The following is a 19,503-nucleotide window of genomic DNA, read 5'->3' as shown; positions in this document are numbered from 1 at the left end:
ATGGGCCAATAGTAAAAAACAGCATCTTTCATAGAATGGCGTGGAGATAGCTACTTTAATTAAGAACACCTGCAGCCAATCAAGGCAGGATAATCAGGGCACCTGGGTTAAAAGGAGCTCACTCCGAGTCAGGCAGGGAGGAGCCAGAGAAGAAAGGAGCGTGTGATGAGAGCTGGGAGCAAGAGGCAAAGACTGAGAGTGAGAGAGTGTACTGCTGGAGATTGAGAGAGGACAAGCATTATCAGACACACAGGAGGAAGGTCCTGTGGTGAGAGATAAAGGAGAGGGATGCTATTGAGGCGGAGCCATGAGGTTGAGGCGCCAGAAGATTGTAAGCTGTCATGCAGCTATTACAGGAGGCACTATTAGAACAGCTGTGATCCACAGGACCCTGGGCTGGAACCCGAGAGTAGAGGGCAGCCCGTACCCCGACCCAAACGTCCACAATCCTGATCAGACACAGGAAGGATGACCCAGACTGTGGATTTCACAAGAAGGAGAAGATCACTGAAGAGGAGCAGAGAATACACAAATAAGTGAGGAGACACAAGGTAGAGAGGATTTGTCACACTGTGTCAGGGGCAGGTGCCTTGATTAACCTGGAGCAACTGCCATTTGGTTACCAGGGTACTAGGGATTTGTTTAGCCTGGGGCTAACATACCTGTTTCTCAGTACTTTACTGTAGCCATCTGGCTGTGCCCCATCACAATATATAAATAAAACACACACACGTTATGCTTTATATTGCTTCTGGAAGATTTTGCACAAGAGCTCCCCTCATTTCCACCTAAGGACTTCTGGGACACTGGAAATTTCAGCAAGAAAATAGCCACCAGTAGGATAGTGAGAATAACCTTTAAAGTAACACTCCATAGCAAAAAAATTAGTTAAACCTCCTTTAAAAGGTGTCAAGATTACCTTGATCTCCTCTTCTATTTTCACCTACCCCTGGCCTTAAAAACCTCTAATCCTAACTTCTTTCTTTGTTGGGGGGCTACAGCAAGATCCTGAGGGGATCTGGATGGTGACCATACAGTTCGACATTAGACCTGCAGCTTAATGGAGGGAGGAAAGTGGAGTTTTAGAAGCAGAATTTGTCAAAGCCCTGGAAAGAAGTCTGGAGGTTCTCTAGCCATCATCAGAGCAGGTCCTGGAAAAAGTCAGTTTTATGAAATGCACTTTTAAAGGCTGAAGGAAAGATGGTTACGTCCCTGCCAGTGCTCCCTGCAGGCTCTATCTGCACTGGCAAAGCTAGGCCCATACTTCACCACTAGCGCAGTTCCACAACTGGTGGCAATGGTGGAAGCTGTAGACAGAGCTGTTTGTATCACTCATCTAACCATGCTCACACCATAACTTCCATTATTGCTACAGTTAGCAAAGCTGCACTAATGGAAACCCACAGCTCTCAACTTTTCTAGTGCTGAATCCTTAGTTTAGGATGCAGGTACTAATAGAAACCACAAGCCATCTTTTCTAAAAACATCAGTCTTTCACAACAATTGAAGGAAACTGAAGTTTATTTTTTGATCATTAAACCAGTGTCTGGGGGAGAAAACACTGAAGTGAGTTGTTTGCCAGCTGTCTGTACTGCTAAGTGACATGTCACTTGAGCTGAATGTTCACCAGCAGGACTGACCCAAATGCTGCATTAATCCAATGGTTTGATTTCAGATGCGGTTTGTATATGGCAGAAAACACTTCTCACCATGTGATTCTTGATGCTTACTGTCTGAAAGGGTACCAGGTGGTGATTTTCAATGGATCCCCAAAGCAGCAGTCAGATAACTGGGCACTGACAGGCTGATAGTACCTTTCTTCTATCTAACTCATGTAATATACCCACTGCTTCCAGAGATACATGAACCAACCATGAAAGAGAAGATAATACATTTAGGTAGACTATTATAAAGCACACACACACACACTGTTTATAAATGAAAACAACTCTGGGGAGTGACACTTCCTGGAAGTCAGAAGGCAGCCTACACAATCATACTTCCTGTTTTTAATACCCTTGGCATCCTGTCAGCTCTGGGACCCCCCTCTCATGGTTCAAGTAGTGCCTCCTCCCCCACCCGCCCCCAGAGGCTATGCCTGCCCAGACACCATCTTTTCTCCTACTGATGGCAAGGAGCTTTTCATCTGACACTGTTCCAGTGTAAAGCTAAGAGTTAAACTATGCTTGTTCTTGGAGTCTTTATTCTGAACACTGAGGCACAGGGAAAGACCTGGAGCATGAATTGCACAATATGATTAATTTAGAGCACTTCTCATTCATTTCCTGTTGCATTTTAGAGAAACTAATCTTATGTCTTTCAGGTCTCAGGTGAGAATCTCACCAGCTGGATGCATGAGCTCACCATTGGCTTCAGGCATTCAAGATACAGATGAGTGCTGAGGAGGCATTGCTAGATTTGAGGTGCTTTTTGGCAACCAATTCAATAAGATACCAGAAGCCTTCAATAATCTCTCCCTCCTCTCACATGCTCTAGAATTAAGCTATTTGCTTTGGCACCTTTGAGATTTACTATTCACAGCCTTTGGGTGGTGGCAGATGCTAGCATTCCTGTGGCTGGGTGTAGTTTCCACAGTTGGAGTGAAGATTCAGGCTGGGTTTTGTTTCATTCACAAAAAGAATTCCATAAAGCCAAACTCCATGCCAGGAGTACATTGTGGGCAGCTACTGCTTGGACTTTATAGCAAGGAAAAGCTACTTGCTCACATGGGGTTTAACTAAAGTTCTCTAGCTTGTTTCATGTGTAAACATCCTCCAAGCTTGTAGGAACCTACAGTAAAACTTGAAAGTGGAATGATGCAAAAGCTATTACAATTGTAGTCCCAAGGTACAGTCTCTCACCGTGCAGGTGAAAAAAGGCTGAGGAACAGGCTAAAAAAAGGACAGTCCCAGCATGAACTATAAACTGCCAGGCTCTAAGCTCAAGTAGCGTAAGATTGTCTTTCCCTGGCTATTTATACACTGAACTGCTTCCTGTCTTGCCATGCTCTCAAAAACCATACTATTTAAGAGAAACTACTAGACACTGGTCCCAGCTCCAGGAGACAACACAGCACATTCCAGACCGCAGACCAATGTAGCTTTCATTCCCTGTTTTAGAAGTCAGAACCCATTTTCCGCCACCTACCACTGGTCATGTGGGACACTTTTGCAAGCTTCTTCATAACATTATCAAGACGTGACTGAGTGTTGTCTAACTCATGAGAGAAGTCATCCAACATCCTGGGGACAAAGAAGAGGCGAGCTGTGTCAGGTAAACAACCTAAGCAACTTGTACTGATTAGTTAGTGATGTATCTCAAGGACTTCACTACACACACAAGACTATCACACGCCTACAAAAAATAACCCAATCCCCAGGCAAAGTACAAAAACACATTTTAGGGTCTTATTTGATAGTGTCAAAACAAAAATTTGCTCAACCAGCAGTTTTACTCTGGTGGCAAAAGAACTCATTTGGACTAATTTTCAAAGGGCTTTCCCTGATGTGTGAAGTCAGTACATAAGCCAGCTCTGGTGATCTCTGCAAGGTGAGCAGTAGATGATAAACATTTGATCCAAACTTAGCAAAACATGTTAAGGCTTAAAACCATTTAAGGTCCAAAATGTCACATTGTTAAAAGCTTTGTCGCTTACATGGAGGACTTAATTATGTATCATAAGGGAATGTGATTTGGAATTGCTGTTAAATATCCTACCATTCTGGTTTTAAATGCTGTAGGAAAGTTACTAAAACCTGTCCGGAGCTGTTTCATCACTGTCAAGAATCCATTTTGAGAGAGAAGTACAACCAGGATAAACTTATCACTTATTCTTGAATAGGTAAGGTTTTAAAGCTTCCTTGACCAGTTGCTTTGCTTTTAAAAGGATTTTCTTCTCTCCCTGTCTCCCACCGTTTTCTATTGTTTGTTGTGCCTTCCCATTCCATTTGTTCTGTTCTCCCCACCCCGCAAATCTCTCTCTCTCTCTCTCTAACAGAACACAAGCCAACAGGGGATGGATCACTCAATGACTGCCTGTTCTGTTCATTCTCTCTAGGGCACCTGGCATTGCCCATTGTTGGAAAATAGGATACTGGGCTAGATGGACCTTTGGTCTGACACAGTATGGCCACTCTTATGTTCTTATTGCTTTGCTTTGTTTACTAGTATGTAGTTACCTATGATGTTATCACTACAGTTCTTGAACCACTGTGTTAATTTGTGGTCTGGGAGTACAGACTCCGCAGAGTTACACAAAAGATGTGTTTAAAGTTTCATACCTATATTAACTGTTACTGAGAACCACTAGTCTTATTGAAAATAAAACTGCGATCCATGTCACTGGAAACTCCAGATATACTATTTGATTAGAGAATACATACTTGGAAAGGAGAAATCTAGTTTATATATAAATGTATGGATGAAAACTGCAGCTGTGAGCTACCTTTTAATCCTTTGTGTGGGCAGAACTTTTCAGCTATAATTGAATAGCATTTGGGATCTCCTCTGTGTCACTAACCAGGCTGACAATATTATTTCGAAGCCCCAGTCAGCCAATAATATATAGCTCTTGTCCCTTCTGGGCACAGGAGCACCAACAGTTACACTGTAGTGTTATCACCAGCCCTTCCCCATGTCTTATTCCTGAGAACTCCTACAGCTTGGAGTTTGTTTCTCAGCACTCACACTGCTTGTTCCTCCAGCTCCCCACCAATGCGCTGAGACATGTTCTTCAGCACCCCAATGCTGCCAGAGACCAGTTCCAATTGCTCATCCTGCTGCTCCACAATCAACTGGTGCCAGAGAGAAGGGAAACAAGCAATTAAAATCCAACATATAGTTACAACTGGTTCAGAGTCGAATGCTCTGACACATGCCTGTCCAAACTGGCAGGGCAGCAAGCAGAGTTTAGAAATAGGCTTGAACTTCTAGTGACTAGTCCTGTAATTCAGAGGAATGCTTAGTGTTGGTCAATCCTGAAGAATGACTGTCAAAGCAGCATGACTGGGTTCCACATTTGTCCCAGTAATTCCTTATCAAGTGTTCACTTGACAAGTAAAATGGAATTGTTCCTTATCAGCCTTGCAAATTCAATGCGGGCTTTGAATCAAGATGAGTTCTTGCCATCTTGCATATCAGCAGTAGAACAGTTCTGCAGGCTACTGCAGACCTGATGTCATATTTGTGCAATCCCATTACCTTTAATGGGTGGAAGAGACTGGAATTTAGTAGCAATTCTGATGATGCATACGATGGAACAGAATCCCGATCGCATTGCAGAGTCGGCATAGCTAAGAGTTAACATAAGTACAAAACTAGTCACTAAAATGATTGGATATGACTGACTCAGGAATGGCAAGGTATTTACCAAAGGTGTGTTTTACTGTACTGGGCAACATTAGTTAGTCCTAGTTTAAGGCATTTTCTATTTTAAAAACTTTCATTAAGGCACACGTTACACTTAATTTTAGTTACATATTCAAGTTGTGGTTACTTAAGGCAGATTTAGGGCTTTACAAATAAATAAAATGGCTGTGATTAATGTAATTATGCTACTGAACACTGGAATATCTGTATACATTTTGATTTGATATTTTCTCAAGAAAGCTATGTAATACTGAAAACTGAAATGACATGTTGAAAACATTCAATGATATGAAAGTAACAAGAATGCAGAGTGGCAGGCTTGAAGCACTGAGCAATCAGAAGTGATAGAGCTGCAGACTACCAGTCCAGGTCCATTAAGTCATGCAGCATTCTGTAGCAGCAGACCAACTTTGATATTGTGGATATTCCTGTTTTGAATAGATGTATTCCCAAATTGAAAAGATTTGCCTTATGGCTGCTGAACTTCCTGGACACTTTAGGACAGGGTGCTGGTAAATACTGCCTTAAGTTTCTCCTAGGGAATTGCCAGCTCTGCTCTGAATACACTAAAGAAACAGTTGTTCAGTAAGACTATACCATTTTACTTTGGTGCACAAACACACTTTAAAGATCTATCAGCTGCCCTTTACAAGGTCAGTACGTAGTTGGGATTATTCAATCACTTAAAGATCTGAAAAGTCTGTTTAGAGATACTTTGTGGAGAACGTTACCAATACCTCACTTCATTTCTTCCAAGAACCTATGCTTGTGTGGACAGCTACATATAAACTTAGGTGCTGTCCACACAACTCTTCAAATGGGCTTGCAGCAGTCAAAGTAAGCTACCCTACAATGGTTCCTAGCAGTGCTGATGATTGATTTTTCTATTAAATCATAAATGTATGGTCAAAAGCACAAAGTAGTAGACATTAGCTTATAGAGCTAACTTATCTTATTTTACTTAGCTGTAACGGTTACATCACCTTAGAAGTGTACGCTGTTACATCCATCTTGATTAGCCTATCTTAAGCAGGCAGAGCCCATAATACTAGTGGTTTGTATTCCACGCTGGCTCCTCACCTAATTCAAGAGTCTGGTCCTAATCTTTACTGCAGTCAATCACAGTGCTCAGATAAGGTGATGGGGCCTCACTAACTCAAAGAACATTTCAGTTCAGTGGCACCTGCTCTCAGAGGAGAAGCTGAAATTGTCCATGCCCATGTGTGAATTCTCAGCATCAATAGCCAGTCTCAGTGGAGGGTCTCTGACATTAAGTCTTCTTACTATAGGTGATCAGAATGAACCTAAGCCAAGCTGTCTTTAGGGGAAAATGGAAAATTCATCTCCGCTCTCCCTCTTCCTCCCACAAAAAGTCCTAATGCAGTAGAAGCTAAAAGCACATATTAAAAAACAAGAGGCTTCATTACAGATCAATTTAATACAAGTCAGCATTATAATTTTGCACATAAATTTTACAGTGAAGGGTCCAGTTGGGGTGGAATAAATGCATCTGTTTTTTTTTTTTTTTTTTTGAGAGATAAAGAAAAGTCAGTGCAGCAATATCAAGGGGAGTATTTAATGCATCAGCCCTAAATGAACTTTTATTCCAGATACATGTAAAAGAAGAATCATTTTTTGAACTGGAATGGAGGAATCTGGCAGAATCAGGTATTCTACCCACCCCCTTATGTTTCTATGCTTCACAAAGGATTTCATCAGCATGTGGCAGCTTCCAGATGGGATACATCTTTTGGTTGCCTTCCACACAAGCCTATACAGCCAAGCCTAAACTTTAAGGTTTGTGTGCCAAAACTTACACACTAAGATCACCTTAAGCACAACAGTCAATATTTAGGTGCCTACAACAGGTATGTAGGCAACCAACATTGAAAACAAATGGGCTCTCATATTGAGCACAGAAGATGGCTCATGGCTTAATGTGTACTGGATGTTTGAAGACTTTAGGCTATTACTGCCAGTACCACCATCTCCTTACACAGCCATTAGCAAGGGATCCACGTGCACTATCATGCAGGAAATTTTATTAAAGTAAAAGTTTGAAATGAAATATACACAGGTTGAGAGGGAAGGTACTGTACATCTGGACTCAGGCTTGGGTTATGGGGGGTTACAGATACCGTTTGCAAGGATGAAAAGATACATACATATCCCATAAAACCGGCATAGACTCAGATTGGAGTGCAAGGGTTTTTAAAGTGTCAGTGAACAAGTGGGCTCGGGTTTGCCACTCATGGAATGAATAAGGAGTCCAAGTCAGTATTGGTGGAGCGGATAGGTACATGGGTGGGGTGTGTCTACTATACCTGCTGCTGAGCCTGTTGCTCCTCAATGAAGTGTGAATTGGCTAACTGTAGCTCTCGATCCAAAACACCATATCTATCTGATCCAGAGCTCCAACTCTGACCTCCACTTTCTCCCAGCAGTGCCTGTATACATACAAACAGGAGAATTTAATCAGTAAGATACTCCATATATGGTCATGTCACCTCACCTAAACCCAAATTCCAAATGGAAGCAGGAAAGACAATTAAGTAGTACCCCATGTTACTCAAAACAGAGTATATACAAGTCACTTTCGTTCCATCTCTATTCCTATTCCAGCAGGAGATTGCTGTAGTTGCTGGCCCTTAAACAGGAGAATGGATGGAATGTTGGGGTCACCCAGTTCTGTGACTGCTGCAACTGGGCAGCTGGAGAGAAGGAACAAATATGAAGAAAAGTGCACTGAGAACAGTTGGACCTACTTGGTCAGGAGAGAGAAGAGGACCAGGCACTGAAAGAAGGTTAACAGATGGCAGATAATGTGTGAGCATGGAACAGAAGGTCAGGGAAGGGGAAAAACAGAAGACAAGCAGTAAGCCAACAGAGAATAAACAGTGTCCCCAAAAAGGTTGAGTACATTGCTGGTTCTCTCCAGTGACTAAGAAATTAGTTCTGGCTAGGACTTCCTGGTTCAGGGATGGCAATCCTAGTGTTATTTAACATGGTATGAGAGTTAAGTGAACTTGCAACTTTATACCTATATTCCAGATTGTCAAAGAACTTTTTCTAATAAGGCAGCATTCAAGAGAACTCACTTACGCATGATGCTAATATCTCAGTGGTGACTTGCTACTGGTCACTGCTGTCATAACTTACATAGCAAGTTTTATGGAGGACCAAAAAGCCCTTCACTTACAGGCATGTACTTTGACCACATCCTTTACACCAACTCTTTCCTGACTCTTCTTAGAATGAGGCTTTGCTATGTTTACACAGTCAAATAAATATTGCTAAACATAGGATTAGAAGCCATGAATGCTAGAATTACAGTCCTAGATCAAAGACTCAACATCTCTGGCTTCAGATTCCTCCACTGAGAAATGGGGATATTTTTTTCCCTCCTAGGAGCAATGCAAGACTGGATGGTGTATAAGCAGTCTGAGGCAAAAAACACTTAGTAACTTATTACCTTGTGTGAAAGGTTTGGAAAACAACCAGAGCAAGAATGTGTTTTCACTGATTACTAGCCACAAAAAGATCACAGGCCGCTAAATGGACGCTCTTCTCGTTTAAGACAGATATTTGTTTTTTGTAAACAAAGCTTCTAGTGGAAACAGGATAACAAGATGCATACTGGCAGTCAGGTGTTGAAACTGACATTTATTTTGTTTAATACCAATGTACTCTACCTTAAGGTACATGAGCCCCTTAGCCAAGTCAGTGTACTTTCATCTAACATGTAGCTTAAGTCAGCAGCTACTATACTTGAACTATAAGGAGTTATCAACCATCTCGAAGGATTCTTGTGTCCACTTTAGCCAGCAGTCTATTGGTTCTCACCTTCCTGTTTTTTCTTTCAGACAGTGCCTGCACAGATGAATTTGACATCTGATCCTTCATTTCCTGTTTATTCAAGAGAAAGATATGATCAAATTTTAAATTATTGCCAATTTGCTAAAATAATGGCTTAATTAAACATATATAGCAAGTTTTTTATGGAGGACCAAAAATCCCTTTACTTACAGGCATGTGCTTTAAAAAATCCTTGAAGACTAAAGTAACATTACAATTCACAGTTGCCCTAATGCTAAGGAAAATTTTAATGAAGCCTAGAAACCCTTGGGGCAGAATATTTTGAAAAGGTTAGTGATTTACTACTGGTTTTGCTCCTCCCCATTCTCCACTGATGTAACAATGCTTGATTTGTGTAGCTGATTGAAAAAAATATTCTCTCAAGTGGTGTGTATGAAGGACTGTGTTCTAGCTGTTGGAAGTTAAATCTCCTGCATTTCCCTCCCCGCCCCCCCCAGTACCACTTTGGACAAGCCACTTCTTGTGCTTGAATTTCTCCTCTATAAAATGGATATCATTCTCTCTTAAGTCACTATACAAGTGCATGGAAGTCTTCTTTAACCAATGAGCACTTTGAGCTCCTTAGATGAAAGCCACTATGATAGCAGATGACTTTGAAGTCTAGAAGTTACATTCGGAACAGTGTATACTGAAAGTGAGACCCCCTGCTACCACGAATATGTAAAAGTAAAGTAGTGGCCAAATATTATAACTAAAGTGGATGATAATCTCAAGACTGGCACAAATGTCCAATATCACCAGAATACCCGGTGCGTTCTTGCTCCAGACAGCGACTGATAAAAGCCACATAAGATATTCCAAATATACTGGGACCTCCCCAAATTACTTTTCACAAGGGAGCTTTCTAGTAAATCTGTTAGAAATGCTAACTAAAGCTGTAGAGTCAACTATGTAAATTAAAATGCCTAAGAATTAAAAATAAATCACATAAGACCATGCTAGTGATTTATGTTTAGAGGTGTTCTTGATCTGTGTTATTTTCACATTAATCAGACTGCAGACTGGACAAGAGGGGACAGTGTGAATTTACCTGATTTACTCAAGATAAAAAAAAACAGAATATAAAGGCAGCCACATAAGCATGGATCCATTACCTTTGACAGTTTCAGGATTAGTTCCCTAGAAAGCAGGTTTCTACTTCAGGACGAATTGTACTTAGATAACAATACTGCAAATAGGGTAAGAACTTGGTTCCCAGTAAGAACACAATTTGGTGGCTTGCTATGAGTATCAACTAAGAATCTTGTCAGAACCAGCAGAAATTAAAGTTTGTGTTTAAATATTAAACAATGGGGGGGAAATCTTAAATCCAATTGGGAGAGAATTTCTTAACTAGCATTTACTTATCAGATGTTAACACTCTCTCAAACATTGAAGTTTCCCCTCTTCTTCAATTATCTTCTGGTTGTTAAAAATCCCTCCCAACCACATATGAATCTATCCTACTCATTCAAGCTCAACTAAACCCAGCTGACCTTTTCTCCATACTTATAGTAGTAACTGCTGCTCCCATTATAGTTAAGACTGCATTTCCATTCTAACTTTGTTTTCACTTACAGTAACTCCTAACTTAAAGTCATCTTGGTTAACATTGTTTCACTGCTGATCAATTAGAGAACGTTTGTTTAAAGTTGCGCAATGCTTCCTTACAACGTTGTTTCGCAGCTGCCTGCTTTGTCCACTGCTTGCAGAAAGAGCAGCCAGTTGGAGCTAGCTGGTGGGGGCTTGGAAGCAGGGTGGACTGGCTGCACCCCAAAGTTCCCTGTGTCAGTCCCCCAGCAGGCTATCAATTGCTAGGCAGCTGAGCTGTCCCTCCCCTCATTGCCATGTGCTGCTCCTGCCCTTGGCTTTGGAGCTGCTCCTGGGAACTCCTGCATGCAGTGCAAGGGGGATTGGAGGGTGTGCTAATGTCAGGGTGTCCCCCCCGCCCCTTTACCCCATCTCCACAGGAGGGACATATGACAGGGCTCAGAACACAGGGAGCTTGCTCGCAGCAGCTGCTGTCTCAACTTGCTGACCTACTTAAAAGGCAATGTATGTAGAGTGGGGTCAACATATGTCTGTCTGTCTCTGTCTCTCTCTCTCTCACACACACACACACAGTCTGTTTCTCTCTGCCATGCTGTCTCCCCTCCCTCCATTCAAGCTGCCTTGCAGAATGTGAGGCTACATCAGGGGTAGGCAACCTATGGCACATGTGCCAAAGGCGGCAACGCAAGCTGATTTTCAGTGGCACTCACACTGTCCTGGCCACTAGTCTGGGGGGCTCTGCATTTTAATTTAAATGAAGCTTCTTAAACATTTTAAAAACCTTGTTTACTTTACATACAACAATAGTTTAGTTATATATTATAGACTTATAGAAAGAGACCTTCTAAAAACATTAAAATGTATTACTGGCACACGAAACCTTAAATTAGAGTGAATAAATGAAGACTTGGCACACCACTTCTGAAAGGTTGCTGACTCCTGGGCTACCTTAACCACGTGTTAACCCTTGAGGGGCTCAGCCGAGTTCATCATTTAGCAGCAAGGCATTCCCTGGGAAACATCCCACCCTCTGACTTCACTACCTCAACCAAGCTTCACAATCATCACTACTGTGTATAGTACTGTTTAAAACTTACACTGTGTATGTATATATAGTCTTCTGTCTGGTGAAAAAGTTTTCCCTCTTCATTTACATTAATTCTTATGGGGAAACTGGATTCACTTAACATCATTTCACTTAAAGTAGCTTTTTTCAGGAACATAACTACAATGTTAAGTGAGGAGTTACTGTATTTAAAGTTTTGTGAAAGTGATCTTTGAGATCAAAATTTTCTAGATGCATCTGCCCAAAGGTGAGCTTTTTAAAATCCAAGCAAGAACTAAGCCATTGGTGAATAAAACCCCGCAATTCCCCCATAATAAACTAAACACTAGTAACTTTTAACAGCTATAATACCAGAACAGCTGAGGGTAGGAAATTGATGCCTGGTATGTAAATAGCATGACATACCTTTAAATGGTTCAGTGAAAGTTGATTTTGTTTTGAATCTTTGAAAGTTTGCACTTTATATGCACAGCACAATTAAAACAGCATTCAAAGCTAGGCTCATTTCCTCTCCGCCTCTTGCTGTAGTACAGGCAGTTATGTTGATTCTTCATTTCCAGCTGCTTCCATAGGCTCCAGATAGTTCATTCCAAAGAGGAACCTGGACACTTGTAGAAGCAGCTGGAAGTGAGGAGAGCCAGTAGTAGAATCTAGTCAGCTCTTTGCAGACTGCAAGCAAGTGCTTCACTGACCACGGCTTGGGAACCCTTATCAGAGGGATTATGCTGAAAATGAGGGTGTTGAGAAATCAGGTAACAGTTTGATATTAGACTGACACGCGGAACTAACTTCCAGTACTCTGAAATCGCCATAGGCTTTTAAACATTATCACTGAAAATCCCCTCCACAAACAATGAGCAGACAAGCTCCTTACCCTGACCACCTGCCGTGTGCTTGTGATGAAGGCTTTTCTTACACCCAGCTCTGCTGCATCAAGATTGAATTTCCGAGGATTTGCTTCAACAATGCGTAAATAAGTCAAGGAAATAATTTAACTGGTATTCAGCATTTATGAAGATCTAGATATCCAGACTGCACGGAAAGGGCTCCCCAACTCCTATAATTCATAGGAGTTGCAGAACTATTAACAGTTGCGGAACTATTAACTAAGGTTTGTAACCTGTCCTTTAAATCGGCTTCGGTACCCAATGACTGGAAGTTAGCTAATGTAACGCCAATATTTAAGAAACAGGCTCGTAGAGGTGATCCGGCAAATAAGACCGGTAAGTCTAACGTCAAGTACCAGGCAAATGTGCAAACAATAGTTAGAGGGTAACTAGTGGTGTTCCCAAGGTCAGTCCAGGACCAATCCTATTCAATTTATTCATAAAATGATCTACAGAAGGGGTAAACAGTGAGGTGGCAAAGTTTGCAGATGATACTAAAGCTACTTAAGATAGTTAACACCAAAGCAGACTGGTGAAGAACTTCAAAAAAGATCTCACAAAACTAAGTGATTGGGCACAACAAATGGCAAATGAAATTTAATGTGGATAATGTAACTAATGCACATTGGAAAAAATACCCCAACTATACACACAATATGATGGGGTAATTAGCTACAACAAGTCAGGAAAGGATCTTGCGTCATTTGTGAGTTCTTAAGATGTCACGCAGTGCACAAGGCAGTCAAAATGCGAACAGGCTTAGGAATCATTAAAAGGCGATAGAGAATAAGACTGAGAATATAATTGCCTTATATATAAATCGATGATACGCCCACATCTCGAATACTGTGTACAGTTGGTTATCGTCACTCCAAAAAAGATTCTAGCACTAGAAAGGTTCAGAAAGGCAACTAAATATGAATAGGGGTTTGAGGATCCAAGACGAAAGGTTAAAGAGGCTAGGCCTCTTCAGCTTGGAAAAAGAGGATAAGGGATATGATAGAGTATATAAAATCATGAGTGATGTAAGAAGTGATAAGGAAATATTTACTTATTCCCATAATACAAGACTAGGGTCACCAAATGAAATAAAGGTAGCAGGTTTAAAAACAAATAAAGGAAGTTCTTCATACAGCGCACAGTCACTTGTGAACTCTTGCCTGAGGAGGTTGTGAAGCTGGACTATAACAATGTTAAAAGGAACTGGGATAATTCTGGGTAAGTCAAAATGGCATTAGCAGGAAGGATAAAGAATGGTGTCCCTAGCCTCTGTTCATCAGAGGATGGAGATGGATGGCAGGAGAGAGATCACTTGATCATTGCCTGTTAGCTTCACTCCCTCTGGGGCACCTGGCATTGGCCGCTGTGGGTAGACAGATACTAGGCTAGATGGACCTTTGGTCTGACCCGGTACGGCCGTTCTTATGTTCTTAAGTGTAACTGGACCTTTCCAAAACTTTGGTTAGTGAAGTACTAGATAGATTATGTTCCTATCACAGCCACTTAAAGAAAAAAGCATGGTAGGAATGCATTCTACAGGACATGTATCAGCATGCAGAGTCTCCCTCTCCCGCTTGAATATTTGGGTTCTCTGATCTGTACTGTGTAGCATTTTCAGAAGTTTGAACTTAAAATGAAGGAGAAAGACTAGCATCCTCCCCCAAATCATCTAATATAAGCTTAATTGCATGAAATAAATTTATCCAACAGAAGGTGCTTTAGTGAACAGAACATTTCATTTTAAACTGCATCTTATTTGCCTGAAAGTACTTTGTTTGAAATTTGAGATAACTGACTTTGTCGTCGAAACTAAACTGTACATAGCGCAATTTAATGCAAACAGTAACTCCAATGAGAAATTTATTTTGAGTGTGATGCATATTTGAGACAGAACTACTCCTTAAGAGCCATAATGATCTCTTGGCTGGCTGTTATGTAGGTTCATATCTGATTTATCCAAAGGACTCCAGCAGCCCTATAGAAAGGATATTAATTGTTTCATCCAAGTCTTCCAGGTCCCACTCAATGCTCCGCAGGTTATTCCTGAGCTCATTGGTGGTCCAGTCAACTTCTTCTCTTGTAGCTGTGGAGGGATCTTGCAGGAGCTCCATCCATCTCTGGAACAGCCCCTGTGCAGTGTTCACTGCTTTTTGTACCTCCCTGCAATTGAGAAGAGGGGAAGGTAAAGGATGACTAGCATGTATTCTCTGTATCAACAAGACTAAGGGTTTGTCCAGAAGAAGGAGAAATTGACTAATCTATTAGTTATTCTAGTCTTTTCTCTACGTAGATAAACCCTGAGCAGGGAACTGTTGTCACTAATTTTCATTGTAAACCTGCCTACATCAATAATCCCTAGAACTTCTTCCTCCAAACCCTCCTCTCTTTTCAAAATGAAAGATTCTTCACATACAGTGGATGCGAAACAGTCAACATCTTGTCTCCTTCCATAGTGTGGTAGAAATTACCACATTATGAAATTCTGTCACAGCAATCCCAATTATTGAAGGGACCCAATCCTTCAGCCAATTCTGCCATACAACAGAATCTTCACACATTTCCCTAGTAGTTATATTGGTATGTCAATACTCGTCTCTGGATGGAGGAACCAGATTACACTTTGCATTTCTATTGCATCTTTCATCTCAGGACTGGGAAGAACCTAGCTAACACTGTAGTATCAAGTTGCACATTATGTTCTCCTCTATGACAATAGTTTCACCTCACAACAAAGGCAATAAGAATTGCAGAAATTGTCCCCCTAGAGTTTTTACATGGATTGTATTCAGTGTAGCCCTAGTGATTTTAATATTACCATTCAGATATGGTAGTTTACTGAACTGAACTGCCTTCGCTGTTGCTGCAAGCTCCACGGAAAAGTGCATTCAATTTATATCATGGAAATGCATGCTTTGCTGATGGCACCACTTAACAAGTAGCAAACATCTACCAGCAAATACTGCTAGCCTCATTCCTGTGGAATATCGGTTCAAATTAATGGGACTCAGGACATGACAAGCATGACCAGTTGAAAAACAAACTATGGTGGGCAAACTATTGCCCACGTCCTGCTCATCAGACCTTTTAAACCATCCCTCAAGCTCCCGCTGGGGAGCGGGGTCAGAGGCTTGCCCTTCTCCACGCATGTCATGGCTCTGAGAGGTTCCTGGAAGTAGCAACATGTTCCCCCTCTGGCTCCTAGATGTAGGGGCAGCCAGGAGGCTCCGCACACTGCCCCAGCCCCAAGAGCCAGCTCTGCAGCTCCCATTGGCCAGGAACTGCAGAGCCATCAGCGCTATGCCTCTGTGTAGGTGCTGGAGGGGGACATGCTGCTGCTTCCAGGAACTACTTGAGATAAGCACTGCCTGGCACCTGCACCCCTGACCTCCTCCCATGCCCCAATCCCTGTCCCAGCCAGGAGCCCCCTCCCATACTCCAAACCTCTCTTCTCCACCCCCAGCCTGCAACCCAACCTCCAATTTTGTGAGCATTCATAGCCCTTCTTACAATTTCCATACCCAGATGTGGCCCTCAGGCTAAAAAGTTTGCCCACCCCTCCATAAAAGGCACATCCCTTTTTCTCCTCCCCTTATTTGTCACCTATCAAAGGCCTAGCATATTTTGAGGCACTAAACGTAATAGCTTTGACCAAAGACACAGTACAACTTATTTGCTTTCCTCAGTCACAAGTAAACTTTGTTAATGGAAGTTTGGGTTTCTTTATTTTGTACCCAAACATATTTCCAAGTGGACATTTCAAGTAAGGTTGGATGTTCATAGATGAGAAGAGTTACATATAAAGGAAAAATCTACTTAAATATGATGAGCTTACAGACTATCCTCAGCACTAAATCTGAAGAGTACAAAAGCAGAATTAGTGTCATCTGAGGGGACAGCATGAGAGAAGCTACATCTCCTCCTTTCACACAGCATAAGCAAGTCTCCACACTCCTAGACAAACTCTGTAAAGTTTGCCTGGATATATCCCAGTTCCTAACCCCAGAGAATTTTGTTTTCTCTCCCATAACACCATTTCATCTTTGAAGCAAGTTTCACTTTCACCCTCCACACTGGTGAACTCTTACCCTCTTACCATATTCACAACTGCTTTTTCCTTCCTCTGCTTCCCTGTGTACCTCTCAACCATTCCTGAATTCTGTTCAGCTTGTTATGATTTCATTCAGACTTGAAATTAAGATAAAATTTTCCACTGCAAGTTTTCAGTTTATTTGACCCCTTCAAGCCCAAACTCTTTGCAACCACATACAAGTCATGCCACATCAATGGTTCTTGCACAATATTGCCCTATGCCAGAAGCTCTCCCTAAATATTGATCTTCCTCTTTCCAATTTTTTGTATATTATCCCCAATTTGAGATCTTTGGCTCACTGGCTTCACGAATGCTGAGGGCCACAGACTCACAAGACTAGCATCATATTAATTATATCCCTCCAACATCTCCTGAACTCAAAGAGCCTGTTCCTTCCATCTGCCTACTTGTCCCCTTAGGATAGAACAGTGGTCTCAACCTTTCCAGACTACTGTAATCCTTTCAGGAGTCTGATTTGTCTTGCGTACCTCAGATTTCACCTCACTTGAAAATTATTTACTTACAAAAATCAGACACAAGAATACAAGCGTCACAGCACACTAGTACTGAAAAATTCTTGTTTTCTCATTATCATAATTATAAAAAAATCAATTTGAATATAAATTATACTTACATTTCAGTGTATAGTATATACAGAAGTATCACCAAGTCATATGAAATTTTGGTTTGTACTGATTTTATTCATGCTTTTTATGTAGCCTGTTGTAAAACTAGGCAAATATCTAAATGAACTGATGTACCTCTGGAAGACCTCTGTGCACCCCATAGGTATGTATCTCTCTATACCACTGGAATAGAGGATTTTTTCCCCAACTCATCTGTCTCCACTCACCTCAAGCAAAATATTCTCTCTATGCAAGGCCAGCCATAGGTACAATAAATGCATGCAAACCCTTCAATGCCACACTTGTGGGAACACTATATACCCATAATGAACTGGCAACTCATGAGCCAATCCTCTCTCTCTCAGCAGTCAGCTGGGTTCCAAAATTTGTAAAGCTGTTTTCCTCTCAAAATGCCTGCCTAGGTTCCCAGGACTGTAGAGTTTTGCTGCTCTAACTAGAGCTAGGCCGACTCAAGTGGTCACACCCAAATAATGATCACCTGAGTTAACTCTGCAATGAAGAAATACTCTTCTCCACTCCACCCCTCCATCTCATTCTCTAACCACTATTATTTGTGTATGTACGAGATTTTTTTTACCCTGAGTTTAACTGACTGCCTAGTATCAGAGGGGTAGCAGTGTTAGTCTGGATCTGTAAAGGCAGCAAAGAGTCCTGTGGCACCTTATAGACTAACAGAGTGGGGAGTTCACAAAAATATTTGTGAAATGTAGACTAGCTTTCACAAACATTAGCTATCCCCATTTAATTGGCAATTTTATTCAAGTACATAAAACCCCTAGTGGACTATGGCATGGTCCATTGTACCTCAATGGGAGCAGATCAAGTGCTGGAAATGTGATCATCCATCCCACATACACTCTTGGAGCAGAGCATGAGGCAGGTGGGGCCAGAAGCACTTAAAAGGAAGTTTGTTTCTCTTTGGATAGAAAGACTGAGTAGTGTGAGATTCCATGGGACGGGGGGGGGGGGGGGAATTCCTCTGTCCCAGAGATTATCACATCATAAAACCTACAACCCGCCCCCCCTCCGTTCCCATTCACCTCCACTGATTTCTCTCATCTTCTCTACTAACCTGCCACTAGCCCTCCCCACACCATCTCAGCCAGTTACCCCCACCTCACCCCCATTAACCTTTCCCCTCACCTCCACTCACCCCCCAACATTAACTCTACCCATCAGTTATCCTCAACCCCCACTGACCCTGCCCCCTCCTCACCTCCACTTTGCCCCCCCTCCACTCACTCCCATTCACTCTGCCCCCACCTCCTCATTAACTCAGACCCCCTCCTCCACTCACCCCCACACTCTCATTAACTCTTCCCCTGCCAGTTACCCTCACACCCTCATTAATCCTGCCCCCACCTCCACTCAACCCCCCAACATTAACTCTACCCATCAGTTACCTTCACCCCCGTTCACTCTACCCCCACTTCCACTCATCCCCATTCTCTCTGCCCCCACCTCATTAACCCAGACCCCCTCCTCCACTCACCCTTACGCCCTCATTAACCCTGCCCCTTACCTCTACTCAACCCCCCAACATTAACTCCACTCTTGTCAGTTATCCTCACCCCCATTAACCCTGCCCCCACTTCCACTCACCCCTATTAACTCTGCCCCATCTCATTAACCCAGACCCCCTCCTCCACTCACCCCCACCCCCTCATTAACCCTGCCCCCACCTCACCATTTACCCTGCCCTTCCCCCACTCACCCTTTCACCACAAAGAAGGGGTCCTCCATGGACATGGCCAGCTGCACCAGCGCCGCCCGGGCCCCTCCCTGCAGCCTGGGGGAGGGGGCGCCTCGGTGTCCCTGCCGCGACGGCGCAAGTTCCGGCCTCCCTCTCCCACACCACCAGGCGCCCCGTGTGAAACGATCAGAACAACGAGACGAGCTCAGAGCCCCAATCTCCTCCCACTGCCCGGGGGCCCGCCCACTCCTCGTCACGTGACGGAGGGTAGCACCTAAAGTGGCCGTGTCGCCGTTTCCGCGAGGAGGGGCCTCCGTTGTCACGTGACAGGCGAGAGCGTTCTCCAG

At 42.5% G+C, this 19,503-nt stretch overlaps 1 protein-coding gene across 1 annotated transcript in view; it reads right to left on the bottom strand.

Annotated features, from left to right (window-relative positions):
* STX6 (syntaxin 6) overlaps positions 1–19,369 on the bottom strand; it is a 26,581-nt gene extending 7,212 nt beyond the window's left edge. The window contains exons 1-7 of the mRNA XM_032796189.2: positions 19,178–19,369; positions 14,717–14,886; positions 12,714–12,808; positions 9,211–9,273; positions 7,692–7,814; positions 4,687–4,793; positions 3,148–3,242 (exon numbers count right to left, since the gene is read on the bottom strand). Coding sequence (XP_032652080.1) covers positions 3,148–3,242; positions 4,687–4,793; positions 7,692–7,814; positions 9,211–9,273; positions 12,714–12,808; positions 14,717–14,886; positions 19,178–19,212 — 688 coding nt within the window. The 5' untranslated portion in view covers positions 19,213–19,369. The remainder of the gene's footprint in view (positions 1–3,147; positions 3,243–4,686; positions 4,794–7,691; positions 7,815–9,210; positions 9,274–12,713; positions 12,809–14,716; positions 14,887–19,177) is intronic.
* Positions 19,370–19,503: the final 134 nt, after the last annotated feature.

Source organism: Chelonoidis abingdonii, chromosome 7, assembly GCF_003597395.2.
Source record: "Chelonoidis abingdonii isolate Lonesome George chromosome 7, CheloAbing_2.0, whole genome shotgun sequence".
Lineage (NCBI taxonomy): Eukaryota > Metazoa > Chordata > Testudines > Testudinidae > Chelonoidis > Chelonoidis abingdonii.
The sequence above is the reverse complement of the archived record's forward strand: the minus strand, read 5'-3'. Positions and strand labels throughout refer to the sequence as shown.